Source organism: Branchiostoma lanceolatum, chromosome 2, assembly GCF_035083965.1.
Source record: "Branchiostoma lanceolatum isolate klBraLanc5 chromosome 2, klBraLanc5.hap2, whole genome shotgun sequence".
Lineage (NCBI taxonomy): Eukaryota > Metazoa > Chordata > Leptocardii > Amphioxiformes > Branchiostomatidae > Branchiostoma > Branchiostoma lanceolatum.
In genome coordinates this window covers 29525333-29540683 of record NC_089723.1, presented here as the reverse complement: position 1 = coordinate 29540683, position 15351 = coordinate 29525333, and the positions used below count along the sequence as shown (strand labels likewise).

Sequence of the window (15351 nt, the reverse complement as noted above, 5' to 3'; positions counted from 1 at the left end):
TGTAGTCACAACGTTTAACACTGCCTCTATTAAGAACTTATATCTGAAATTCTATAGTTAACTTCAATCAGAAATTCAGATTTCTATAGCTAACTTCAAACATGTAATACATCAAACAAAGTACAAGAAACGTTATATTGCTTTTTCTGATACCTAAATTTTAAGAATATTCAGTAAACTAGTTGTTCAAAAGTACCTTTACCTTATTAGCCAAAAAAAATATTGAGGTGCACCCACAGTTGAAAATTAGATGCACAGCTCCAATGTTGGGTGCACAAAAGTGCACATGCACTCAGTATTTCAAGCCCTGACATTCCAGAAACATCCTTGTAACACTGCACCTAGCACAGTGCTTTTCTACTCATATAAACATGCAGGCCTACTTCCTTAGATGTTACAGCCTTACTGGGGGCCTTTGTTTACATCCAACTTATGGGTCATCAGGGCTCGGGCTAACCTTGCAAAAACAACAGCTAGGCCCTTAAGCTCTGGACAGAAAATAAGAGACAGTTCGGATTACAAAATATTGCAAATTGGCCGTCACTCTTACACATTTCTTACTTGAACAGCACCCATGAGAAGCATTAAAATCGTGACTTTTCATTCAATGAAGAAAGACATAAACATATCTATATATTCATCTATATACATATATATTAAGCGTTAGAATAATAGGAAAGGCTAAGATCAAATTACGACCATCATTATGTCTCAGTTTAATGAGCATTGGACTGTTTGGGGCAGCAAAACAAGACCTTGACCATGAACTACTATAGCATGATTGCTTTGCCATACTACATGCATCATGCATTTTCTCCTGAAAATTAGTGAACATTTTGAACTTGCATGACATAATAGCTATTCAACATAACTGCTTATATTGATGATGATTGCTTATTTTTCTGTCAGGTTCATATTTTAATGAGATGAAGATGTGATATCATACACACACACACACTGGATAATGGCATTGAAGATAGAATTTGCCCCAGTATTATCGTGTCAGTATGTCAAGAATACCTACATGCATCTTAAGTACTATGAACAACATATTGCAGCACACGTGGTACTGATTTCATACACAAACATGTTGTAGGATACACCTTGTTAATTGTTATGCTTCCTCAATACTGGACATTGTTTACTTACTTTAGTCAAAGGGTCACTATACCAAAGGGGGTCTGCCTGTTCTTAGTGTCAACAATAGAATGTACCATTCAAAACAAAAATATGTCAGCTAACTTCCCAATATGATCATTGTATTACCTTCTCTTCCAATTTAAAAACTCTACCATTAAATATTTCCTACATCATTTTATTTGAGAGTAGCTGCCTATATCAGTAAACTTTGTGCACTCTACTGGATGATTTTACACAAGGGCTAGTCCACTTACGATTACATGAAGTTGTATCATCTGAAGAATGGTTTTAAAAAATCCTTATCCAACAGTCTACAGTATACAGGGTTGAAGATTCTTTCTCTGCCCACCATGGCTATACTGTATATAAGAAGATCCTTGGAGTTTGAACCACCTGCCAAAACATTTTGTGGTTAACCCCTAATTCCAACAGCATCAACTGTTTTCATACCTGATTGCGTGTTAGGAAAAGGAGATAATAAGCCACAATACTGGCAGAACTACTTGTACGTACGCTCCGCCAGCGAGAGACAAAAACGTTCTTATCAAGTCTGCTGGTCGCCCAGATTATCCCACATACTAGGCGAGTAGTCAGGCATGTAGTGATCAAGTAAACAGGGTGGTAATTTGTGGTGGAACTCCCAACCACAATGATGTCATTTACAACTCTTCATCTCATCGCCTCTAAACACTGGTAAACACCACGAAAAAATAACATCCAACCCTGGAAATCACATACATGTACAGTCTGTACACCCAAAGTGGATTCAATCATATTGCTTAGTCTTTTACTGTCACAAAGCGTTACTCTTGAATGGGGAAATCCTTCAGGATAAACATATTTACTACCAACTGACAGGACACCAAGAGAGACTTGTGGCAGTCAGCCAAAACACTGGTTCCAAGACTTCATATAAACAGCCATTATGGAAAGAACCACTAGACTAGCCCACAAATTAAAGTCTATGGAACTGTTGTACTTCTTAACAACTGGTTCCAAAGTCCTTACTACTTGTGCCACTTAAAACAGTTGATACTGAACCTTGTGATACAATTGAAGAAACCGCAACCTCAACGGAAGGCCGGGAAAAACAGCTGTGACTATATCCCCAAATCTGGGCTAAGCTTTACATACAAAAAACATCAACAACACACCCACGGTTGGTGACCATCTGGGTCAAGGTTGGATAAGGCAAGCTGGCATACTTACAGTAGACACCGTACATGTACATACTTCATATACAATACACGGACCTCTCTACTTGGTAACATAACCCCGACGGCAACACAATACTGGATATCCTTCACAGCGTAAACATGGCCGCTGTCCGAGGAAGGCCACTCCCCTCGAATTTAATGGGGTCAATGCCAGTCAATCTGACAAACAACTACTGCTGTGTAAGAGCACACCACCGTGTAAAGGTCAAACAATACCTGCTCTTCTCCTGTCAATATCCATCCGCATACACGAGGAGAGGCAAACAGATCTGCTCAGGCAATTGTTTTCCAACAAGCTAGCCCTCAGGCTATGCCACATTTGAATAGTGAGACACCGATCGAGCTTGAAAGGATGTTTGTTCACGAAGCCCGGGGCGATGTCACAATAACAGACAAGCACATAATCCCCTCGGAATCTAGTCTGTAACCAGGCTTTTGGGGCTACTGAGAAAAATGTAAACAACGGCCAAAATGGCAGATAAATAAGCCTGAAAAATTATCAAACAATAGATAAACTTGTTAGCAACCCTGGACGAATTATTCTCTCTATTTGGCCAATTCCTCACTATTTTTTCAGCGACCAAAGAAGTCTGGTAGAGACTCAGTGGACCCATGACAACAGTGTGACCTAAATTCTTTTTGAGGAATGATTACAGACAGATTTACATGTATGTGGAGATTTAAAATTATACTACTAATTTATCGATGAGCCAAGGAACTAATAGATGTCACTTATTCAATCATTCATTCTTGTTCCTATAAGTTACCCTCTTTAATAATATCCATTCAAACAGAATTTACTTCCACCCCCCTTCTAGTTCTACTTTAGGCTGCGCAACCAAAGATTTTGACAGGTTGCTCAACAAATTTTGTAAAGAGCAAATTTTACATTTTGTTTGAGTTTTTAATCATACTTTTACACCTTGCATCATATGTAATTATGAAATCAACAATTAGGCAATTCCAATTTTTGTTGCTACAGTCGCTCAGCTATCACCATCTAGTGGAATCCATGTCCAGACACTACGCGATGGAGAACTGTACATACAAGTGTTACAGCATATCAGAACTAAAGGTTCTATCATTTCCCTCCAATGATATTAGGCTGTGGCAATTTTGAAAACTAGTCATTTTGAAAATGAAATAAATGAAACTATCAAATTTACATGCCATAATGATGATACATCACATGTAAATACTGGGAAATAAAATTCCATTATCATTGATAAAATTGTAACTCTTGCAAATTAATTGATTCTAATTTCAAGCAAAATACAAACAGAAACGATGATGATAAGTGTTTATAGCTGTAAATGCCACAGTTAGAAATTGGTATCTACCTTGAAAACCTTAATCTGCAATGTACATCAAGGGCCTACATCCACCCAAAATACAAATACACTCTTCCAAATAGATCACTACCATACAGTGACTGAGTGAGCACTGTGAATACTAACGCACTCCAAGCGCTGTAGTTACGCGAGTTACTGCTGCGAATGCTAACACATCGAGCGGCTTGACGGGTTCCGAACACCCCCGCAGGCTTAACCTCCCCCAGCCTGCTCCAATTCCAGGGCCCCATTAGCCTCCCTCCCTGCCATGTACGATCAAGTGCCAACCAACCTGCGTAATACCCTGCCAATATCGACTGGGGCAGTATTGATTTAGGACTACGCTATCATTCAGTGCTCAAAACGCCATGAAGATTTCCCCGATATCGCCCTTCCCCCCAACGCGGGGGATCATGTCGATACTTAGCAGCTCGCGGGAGACGGATCCCGGTCCGACCGTGATGCATCACGTTTTGATGAATAAAGGATATTACCTGGATGTTATTACCCCGGCCCCTGCATGTCACCCACCCTGAAAATTGATGTATCGCGGGGAAAGGTTGCACGGAACCCCCCCTGAGGCACCCCTTCAAAATCGATCAACGGGCTGGAACGCTGTCAGCAAGCTTTTCGGGGCCACTTCCCCCTGATCACCTCTGATACAGAAAACAGCGAGTCAATTACGGCACCTATTGATATTTTCGTTACCCACTGCACGCACTAAATAATGTATAAACCGATCAGACATCACTTCCATGGGCATGGCGACAGTCAATATGTATGTTTAGCTGGCAGGGCCTGGCCTGGCCTCCTGATAGGATATGGGTAAATAGCAGAAGCGTGTTGTGGATGGCTAATTGGGGATCACTCCTATCAGTGACCTCAAATTCACCTGCGAGGAATACACCATACACACAAAAATACAAAAGATCCGATTAACTCTAAAGCCATAGCAAATCATTTAATGGTATTATGAAATTCAATCAGTCAAAGAGATCATCGTTTCAAGGTATCTTCCTATTACTTCTGCTTTGAGAAAATAAAATGGGTTTGGCAGGTAAACTCAGGTTGAATTTGGGCTGTTTTTCTACAAACTGTCCACTTTTTGGACAGCCTTGGGCAGAGTAAGTGAGGTAGAAAATCACCACTGAGAAAGGATAATATATTATTCATTTTTGCCACTCGATGCTCTCATCACAAGGTAAACATCATAAATTATTTAACCCCGTTATCAATTTACAGCTGACAAAAACATACTTGCGGGGTCAAGAGGCTATCAAGCATTGATACAGAATAAATTGATACTTTCGATTGATGTGTACAGCGTCTATTATATTTTTAGAATCCCTTTGAAACAAGACTTTTAAATAATTGTGATTGGTTCCAAAGAGGATGGCCATTTTGATTTCTTTTGCAGTTTCATACTTTGCAATTTTATGACGCCAGTTTCGGATCAATATTCAGAAAACGTCTTTTTAAATATCCTTTTTTTATGTACTCAACTTTTATTAGCAGAAGTGAATGAAATCTCATTGTAGGCCATACAATGTTTGGAACAGCCATGTCCATGTACAGCATGGCTATTACATTTTACCCCCACTGGAAAACAGCATTATACCAAATATCATAAATATGTTTTTACACCCACTGAATAACACTGTTCAGGACAATCTATACCAACCTTACCCAGAGGTAGAAAGGTAAATCCCTACCTGTACCTTCCCCCACAATGTAGAATGGTACATCCCCTACCTGTACCTTCCCCACGATATAGAATGCTACACCCCCTACCTGTACCTTCCCTCTAATATAGAATGGTACATCCCCTACCTGTACCTTTCCCCTGATGTATAACAGTACATCTCCTACCTGTACCTTCCCCCTGATGTAGAACGGTGCATCCCCTACTTGTACCTTCCCCCTGATGTAAAACGGTGCATCCCCTACCTGTACCTTCCCCCTGGTGTAGAACGGTACATCCCCTACCTGTACCTTCCCCCTGATGTAAAACGGTGCATCCCCTACCTGTACCTTCCCCCTGATGTAGAACGGTGCATCCCCTACTTGTACCTTCCCCCTGATGTAAAACGGTGCATCCCCTACCTGTACCTTCCCCCTGGTGTAGAACGGTACATCCCCTACCTGTACCTTCCCCCTGATGTAAAACGGTGCATCCCCTACCTGTACCTTCCCCCTGGTGTAGAAGCCTCTTCTCGTGTACGGAGAACCCATCAAACAGGTCCAAGATTTTAGATACCTTGGCTCAATGATGGCCTCAAGTAGCAATGACCTCAGGAGACGTAGAGCACTAGCATGGGGCGTTTTCTGGAAATTGGAACACCTTTGGAAGAGTGATTACATTCCAATCTCCACCAAGGTGAAACTTTTTCAGGCTACATGTGTAACAGTGCTTACCTATGGGTGTGAGACATGGGTAATCACCAAGGTCATGGAGGACAGAATCAACTCCTTCGCTACCTCATGCTACCGAGTTATGCTGAGCATCAAAAGAATTGACCGGGTAGCTAACAACAGCATTTATGTAATGACCAAAACAAGTCCTCTGATAGAACATGTGAGGCGGAGGCAGTTAAGTTTTCTCGGCCACATACTACGTATGCCTGACGATGAACCTGCCAGGATATATGCTCTGTATGCTCCATCGCATGGCAAACGCAGACGCGGTCGTCAACCCACCTCCTACTTCAACTACATCCAGCAGCTCCTGGGGGACCACAACAAACAACTTACACCAAAACAGATTGCCGACATGGCCAACAACAAGAGGGACTGGGCGAAGCTCACAGTCGTCTGCGCCGCAGTCGACTGATGATGATGAGAACGGTACATCCCCTACCTGTACCTTCCCCCTGATGTAAAACGGTGCATCCCCTACCTGTACCTTCCCCCTGGTGTAGAACGGTGCATTTCCTACCTGTACCTTCCCCCTGATGTAAAACGGTGCATCCCCTACCTGTACCTTCCCCCTGGTGTAGAATGGTACATCCCCTACCTGTACCTTCCCCCTGATGTAAAACGGTGCATCCCCTACCTGTACCTTCCCCCTGGTGTAGAACGGTGCATTTCCTACCTGTACCTTCCCCCTGGTGTAGAACGGTACATTCCCTACTTGTACCTTCCCCCTGATGTAGAACGGTGCATCCCCTACTTGTACCTTCCCCCTGATGTAAAACGGTGCATCCCCTACCTGTACCTTCCCCCTGGTGTAGAATGGTACATCCCCTACCTGTACCTTCCCCCTGATGTAAAACGGTGCATCCCCTACCTGTACCTTCCCCCTGGTGTAGAACGGTGCATTTCCTACCTGTACCTTCCCCCTGAAGTAAAACGGTGCATCCCCTACCTGTACCTTCCCCCTGGTGTAGAATGGTACATCCCCTACCTGTACCTTCCCCCTGATGTAAAACGGTGCATCCCCTACCTGTACCTTCCCCCTGGTGTAGAATGGTACATCCCCTACCTGTACCTTCCCCCTGATGTAAAACGGTGCATCCCCTACCTGTACCTTCCCCCTGGTGTAGAACGGTGCATTTCCTACCTGTACCTTCCCCCTGGTGTAGAACGGTACATTCCCTACCTGTACCTTAAGCCTGGTGTAGAACGGTGCATCTCCTACCTGTACCTTCCCCCTGATGTAGAACGGTGTATCCCCTATAAGAATGTTTGTGTCAGCAGCCCTCCTGTGGTTTATAGACACTGACCTTTTGTGGGGTCTACAAAGGAGGAAAACTGAGCCGATCCTGGCCACCTTCCAAGCAACCATAACAGCTCACCTTCATCCTTTACAGAGAAATTTTAGATGTCCTCAGGGATACTCTCAAAACTTTAAATGCCTCCAACTAATATGTATTCTGTAGAACATCGTCTATCAATGTAATACAAGGACCACAGGTAGAATAGTTGTTATTGTAATTAGCTAGTTATGGATCCAAATACAGTTAAGTCGAAATCATCACAAAATTTCTTGCAGCAGAATGAAATATTCACACTCATTTTTTTCAATCGCGATTGAAGTATAATCGCGATTGTTCGATCCGATCGCGATTGAACGCAAAGAAACTTTTGCGTTCACACTGCTTTTTGCCAAGTGGATTAAAGCATGCCATGATCCGATCTCGATCGGGAGCGTTCACACTGAAAAAATCAATCGCGATCGGATCGATTCAATCGCGATTATACTTCAATTGCAATTGAAAAAAATGAGTATGAACGGGGTCTTACTTTAGACAAAAAATTATAACATATATTTATCTAGTATTGTTATTGTATAGGTTGCTACTGTATCAGTATTTCATAGCATTATAGCACATACAATATAGATGTAGGATGTTGCAATGATGCTTCCTATATTCTATTTAAAGCAACCTTTGAGGAAGTAGCTTTTAGGGAACTTTTACCAAATACTTTCAACGACAAAGTTCTATATAATCAAATCAACCATTGAACAGTTGATCAAATGGAATCACTTCTATGCGCCTATTGCCATACAATACATTGTGGCATACAGGTCGAAATAAAATCCTTCCTTCCCAAATCTTTCAGTTTGGACAGAAGTGCCCATCTCTGTTTCTATAGCCCTTGGGAAAGGGAGCACTACAGCAGGGAGCTAGTCTACTGGTGTTGTGTGCAAGTCTTATAGCCCCAATAGCTAGAAGAAACTGGAAAATTTGTGAAGAAAGCTGGATATTGAAGTTGGACAGAGAGACATTTGCAAGTCCTCAACGAAGTGCAACACTTGCCAAAACGTTTGTAAAATTGTACAGATAGGTACAGTACAGAGGGTGGAGGCCAGGCTTTTCTGCCCATCATTTCAAATAACGGCAGCCAAGGCTTGATCCTAGCCAAGCTGGGATCCCTGCCAAAAATGTAAATCCTTTGGAGCAATATGAGGAAGGACTTGGGCCAGTGTAAATGTATCTGTACCTCTTCTAACATCTACCCACAGGAAGTCACCTTTGACCTAAAAAAGATCTAGAACACAGTCACTAGGGATGAGGTCAAAATAGTGTCAACCTCTCAAAACAATATCTAAACATTTGTCTTGCCCACATTTCCAACCATGCAAAAATGTACATTGGATATTTTGCAGTCTACATAAGAGCCAATTCCCTTTTCCAACAACTACAAGCACATGCAACCTATAACTTGATCCATACCTCTTGGCAAATTTCAGCTGTATACCTTTTCATAACACGGAACATATATTTTACAGTAGAAGTAACAAGAACCAAAAGATTGAGGTCCATTTGAAAAAGGTCTGTGAAAAATTAAGAAGGAAAGGATACAAAAAAATCACATCTTCACATACTATCATTGACCTCTATAATGATAATAGGAGGTAGTATACAATCCGTTAGATATAGGACAGTGCAGTGAGTGCACTCAAAATTGTACAAAAAAAGCCTAACCAAAACTAAAATTAAATCAGACTTATTACAGTAATCTGTTTATAAACTTAATAAAGCCCTTGGATCCCATTAAACTTCCATTATCCATCTCCAGTAATCATTGTCACATAATGGTCCCTATCCACTCTATATACATGATGATGTTCATGATATGACATGCTTCATTATACCTGACCTAATCAGGCAACTATATGACAGGCAACTATATGATCAGATATACAATAATCATAATTATATACACAAAGCAGTGGCAAATTTATACCTGTTTCCTATAGAATTACAGGTAACCAACTCACATACTTCCATTCAAATTATACTTCTGTTAAATAATGGTCTGTGTTTGAAATAAAGATTGCAGAGCTAATTTTTTTGTTCAAGAAACAAGTTCATGAATACAGGCTGCCTTTTAACAAATGTTTCTGTATAATGCTTATTTTCCTTCTTAATTGCAGTTAACGATTTGTTTTTAAACTGTAAAGGTTTTACCTAAACAGTACTGGTAAACTGACTACAATTTAACTGAACCATGCATGCACAAATAAACATGGCCTTCAAAAAACTTTCAACAAGAGGTTATAATACAAAAGAAAGTCTCAGAAATCCTACACAAAAAGGCTCTATTTCGTCACATTATGCTCTGAAACACTTCCTGTGCTACCACCGACAAAAGCACTTGACCTCTCTGGTCACTGACCAAGGGTCCCAATAATGCAAATGACCCCTTTCTACTAGAGGATACGTTCAATGTTCTAGAAGCATTCCTTTGACTGGAGGTCACAGTGCCATTCAACTGCCACCCTATACCACCTCCCACTGCCATCTCAAGTACAAACCCTACACCTATTCAGGAAGCATGTCACGTAAAACGCACCCTGCTACAAACGCTGCTTCCAAACGAGGGGTCAAAGTCCAGCCCTCTGATTGGTTCCCTGGGTTGTAAGGGAAGACAGGCTCTTTTACAAGGTGGATAAATCAGGCGCGGCCTGAGGTCACATGTCAGTACCCAAGCAAAGTAAACCCTTGTGGCTTCCACATTCCCAGGGTAGAGCTCCCCTATAAAACACACAAAAGAGCAACACAACACACAGTGCTGAAGAACTGAGTGGATTTCCAGGAATAAAAAGAAAAACATCCACTTCTTTTACCCTTGAAGATATGCCCTTGAAGTGAAAGGAAAGTCTCCCGATCCTGTTTCTTCTTGTTTATCCCGGCACCCAATAATCAATAGGCTTGTGGTGGCACCTCTAGTGAAAAACAAGCTTGTCTCTGAATGGGGGTCAAAGGTGCGCCAATGGCATGGCAAGCAGGAACAACTCGAGCCATTATCGCCAGCTAATTTCCCACCAATTGTGAAGGCATTCAGATTAGAAAAACACATATAAAATCTTTAAAATGTTCTTTTTCAGAAGGCAAAATATGATCAAGCTTTGCTTGGACATGTGTGTGTCTTTGGACCAAATATCCACAGTGCTGGCATAGAACATATTTTTCTTGTTACTGTTGTTTACAAGAATTGGTCACTGGACAAGAACAAACCCCAACAGACTGAAAGGCAGGTATACAGTATATATCAGAGGGCTGTAGCAGTGCAAAGCTGAATGTTGGAAATCTACTACTGGCTCCCATACACTTATCTCTTCAAGCAAAAACATCACAATCCTCCAGTACAAAGCAACATGAAGTACATCTTGAATCAATCTGTTTGGCTTTGAAATAAATTTTACCTTTCATCGATTGAACGGATTTTCTGTGTCAAGTACAGCTTATAAAGATTAGATTATAATTTGAAAAACAACATCATCATATTCATGGCTCTTTATGCTGAAAGTAAGTTTTATACCTGTATTTAAAAATAATAGAAGTAAACTACAACTTGTTTCTTGTATCTGACAACTGATTGTTTAAAACCTGTATACAAACCTTAGTTTTAAGTAGCGTCCTCAACAATACAGTTGTACAGTACTTCTAAGTGGCCAGCTTTATTTGTTTAGCACACCTTGTGTTAGCACAGCTTTCAAGGTAAACAACATTTGACCCCATTCCCACAGCCACTCCCTTTCCCTTTATTACAACCTTCTGTGTGAAGCTTTAAGAATTCATCAAACAAAAGCTATCAAAAAAAAGATTCAGATGAAAACCGAGGAAACCAAGCATCAGTAACGAACAGTATATGCTCACTTCTCAGAACAAAATAGTATAGGACAATGTTTTATCAGAGCAAACTTCCAAATTCACTGGAACACACATTGTAAGTTGAAGGGGCAATGCAGTTGTCTTGATCTGAAATTGATAATCAATTGCTTTCAAAAAGGTCCCCAAATATAAGAACCTACAAATATATCTAGGGACCTTTTATGTTTTTATATCATGAACTCAACTGGTACCTCATCAAGCTAAATTAAGATTGATAGAGGATACTTCGTTATCATTGATAGAATGACATCTTTTGGCACAATGGATGACCCTCCCCCCCTTATCATTTAGATGATTGTCTATAATCCAATTAACTAATCAGTACAATTGTTAGAACAGTGTAGGTCAAATTTCAATTTCAAAGAAGCAGTCTCAAAGCCTATTGTTCAAAGAATCAAACAAATTAAATATTCGTCCCTGTCCATGTAGCCTATCCAAACCATACAGTATAATAAATAAATAGGGCAGTAATAAACTGTACAACCAGGAAATGGTTATTCCATTGTTTTTCTGTGAAAAAGAATTAGAACAAAAGACCCTACCTGGCTTATCTACCCTTTGGTTTGGGTGAAAATGTCTTTTGCATTGGAAATTAGTTTGTTGCCAACACAGTTATTGAGTTATTGGAAAAATCATGACAATCATTTTGCAAAGCACTTTTGATTCCTAGCATTCAAATAAAATTATACAACAAGGAAAAAAATTGTGTAAAGAATACCTGGAAATAACAGTGCTTACAATTACATGTAAAAATTTAGAGTCAATTTTCTTTAGTAACATTAACAGATATCAACATTACATTTAATGTCTATTTATAGTTTTGATCAAATCAACATTTGATCCTTAAAAGCTGAAACCGATTTCAATGTTCTGAATATTCAAAGCTATATGAATAAAGTAAACATACACTAGTATCACATTTCAGTGTGTCGCCAAAAAAAGGCACAACCCTTGGTATGCCATCCAGAATACCACTACTCTAAATGGTATCAGAAAGATTACAAGTTATACAACTTTGTTTTAAATTAAGTAGTCCACACCATGGGTTTATATATACATTGGGTTTGCGCTTAATATTTTTGCAAAATATATCCTAAATAATCTCTTTGTGATTTGTCTGTGACAACTGCCAATTTTTTTTTTCTATTTGGCTTTTAAATTTAGATTAACATTTAATTTACCAAAATACCTGCATTAAGTGTTTTCAAGTAGCTGTTGTTTATTTACAACCTTCATGAGGCCTTGGCCTTCTTTGAACTCTGAATGGTGGTATACACGTTGGACCTTATTAGGTCTAACATCATTAGTGGAGTATTGTTAGTAAGTAGTTATTGTTGGCTGAACAAATACACACCTGACAGTTACAGTGACTGCCAGACAAAAGATGAACATGTCACGTGTATTATTTTCTTTTTCATTTTGATTTATTTCTGCCCAATTGAATCTGACATGTAACTGTTTCCTAGTGCAATGTAGCTGACATATATGTTGAGCTATAGTTTGCAATCATTGCCACAAAAATATCTCACTTCCCTTTAATTTGATATTTTTTCTTAATGTCATTTTTTTGTACTTTTCATCCCTTTCCAAAAACATGTTAGAGCACTAGGGGTAAGATTATTTTGATACCCAAGAGAGGACAAAAGAATTAAGCAATTCTGCAAGGTACAAATGAATGCTATCAAAGTCCCCGAGCGCCTTTTGTTGGCAACAATTGTCGCGAACACTGACCACCAGTCGAGAAACCCCCCTTCAAGCCAACCACACAATTTGTTCACCTATTGTTGTCCACTCCAGTTCACTGAGCCATTTCAACCACTGCATCAGGGGGAAAACAAATGACTCATAGCACGACCATCCAGTACTCTCACCAGGAAACCGCACAGGGGACTGCTACAATAGGATTTGAGGTTCCCATGTGTACCTTCTAAAAACTAACATCAACATCAATATGGACCTGGAGTGACAATGGGTAAATATTAGCCTAACAAAGGTAAAGCCAGCTAGACACAACAACTCGTACAGGCAACAATGAATGTGCTTGAGGCAAGGTCTCGAGTGATTGTAAGTAATTAATGAGACAAAAGGCAGAAGCCCAACAGTTGATTGTGTGACATCTACATGTAATTGGTGTACATCACATGGGGGTCATGCATGCCAAAAGAAGTACAAAGGTCAAAAGGTTTTGTCCTAAAATAAACACATGGAGAGTCAGTGTCACCAACTTGGCACACCATTTATGGTTTACCTGATAAACCCGTCATGTGGTTACGCACTAAAAATTTACTTGCTAGTAATAAAATCTATTATCTTCTTGGCAAGGGGATGTATTTATATACATACCTATAAAATTTATGATTAATCTATGACTCCAATCACAATCACAAAATCTACATTATCTAGTTCAGTAGAGTAGGCCAGACAGTAAAATTTCAGTAATAGTGTTATGATAAATACAGAGGACATATGGCTTGTGTTTAACGCTCTCTTCCCCATCATTAAGATACATATGTTATAACCTTAACTGTAGAGATTGTAGATGATACATAAAGAAAGCTGGCACATTCAAAGTGCGCCTGTCTTCTTGTCTGATAAAGTATTACTGAGTCTTGGCAAAGTTCGCAACCATGCCTGTGGAGTCTACCGTATGGTTACTTAAATATGTCAGCATTGAGGCTTTTCAGTGTTGATTTCAGTCGTATCGATACGAACTCTACCAATTTCGGAGAGAAAAATAGCCTGATGTACATCTGAACAGCCGGATTTGACGTCAGTTGGTTAGGATAGTGAACAAACATGGCGATCCATGACGCAAGAAGCCGTTATGGTCCCACAGACTGCAAGGTGGACTCATGCCAACTAGGGTGTGCTGTGCGTCTGTGGTATTGACTTCTGCCATGCTGCACAACTGACATGACCCATTGTTAGAATTTGTAAGAATTACTTTAGCTAACGTACCTGCTTGCGACTGGCGGGGTCTTGTTTCTCAGGCGTCTTATCCGGGTCCGGCGGATCCGGTTGTTCGTGGCAGGCAGCCTTCTTGTTGGAGTGAGTAGGCTTGATAGTGATTTTTATGGAGGGGCGGCACACGTAATTCTCCAGACTCTTGGGCGGTTTGGTCACACGTTTGGTCTGCAGTTTCAGTTTTAGCTGCCCCTGCTCGAAATTCGTCTCCTTGATGGAGAATTCCCGCATTCCGTGCGGCTCGGCGCCATCGTTGTCATGTTCGCTGCCGTCCGTGCTGGAGGAGTTCAGGGATGAGGAGCTTGCGTTGGATGATGTCTCGCTGCCATTCTCCTCCTCCACCGGCGACTCGTGCGAGCATTCCTCCGCCGTTTCGCCAACGTTGGCCGCCATGGGAAACAATGCCTCTCTCTGTTCCATCCCGCAACGATCGTATGACCTTCCCGGGGAGGGCGATTACCTTCTCCCTCTCACTCCACAAAACTGCTCTTAATTCCCGCCATCAAAGGAACCTATCAACACAGAAGCACACACATCATTGTGGTGCAGAGAAAGGGTCCAGCCCTCAGCTATATACCACACACACACACACACACTACATAAACATAACAGCCAGTGTATCAGCATTCCCTTAATACCCTTAAGCGTGTGGAATCATACGTATGGAAGCAAATTACAGCGGTGAGAAAGTGGATGCTGCGCTGGAAGGAAAAAATAAAATTCACAGCACATTCGCAGATCAGGGTTCACTGGCTGCATGGCGGCAAAATAGGGGCTGCACACGGATCGTCCGATCCCTCCACATTCTAGTGGCCTGCGAATTTTTAACGAGAATTTAGCCAGGTCAAGAAAGCGTAGACGTTACCTGAAAGTTGCACACTCGCCGAAGATGCTGTACAAGTCGGTCAACAGCCCGAACAATGGCGCGAAAATGTCACATTACCGACCGAATGCAGACATAAAGACTGCGCCACAAGACAAAATGGCGGTCCGGCACTGCCCTGCCACTACAAACCCGCGCTCGTAAAATCCGCCAAATGTCTCCCCTCAATGCTGAGCTTTAGGATGAATATAATT

General features: G+C 40.9%; 1 protein-coding gene across 6 annotated transcripts in view; it reads right to left on the bottom strand.

Moving 5' to 3' along the window:
- Positions 1-15294, bottom strand: part of LOC136428470 (histone-lysine N-methyltransferase ASH1L-like) — a 56951-nt gene extending 41657 nt beyond the window's left edge. For all 6 annotated transcript variants that reach the window (XM_066418011.1, XM_066418014.1, XM_066418012.1 and 3 more), the window contains exons 1-2: positions 15140-15294; positions 14269-14786 (exon numbers count right to left, since the gene is read on the bottom strand). In XM_066418011.1, coding sequence (XP_066274108.1) covers positions 14269-14694 — 426 coding nt within the window. In that variant the 5' untranslated portion in view covers positions 14695-14786; positions 15140-15294. The remainder of the gene's footprint in view (positions 1-14268; positions 14787-15139) is intronic.
- Between the last annotated feature and the right edge of the window lie 57 nt (positions 15295-15351).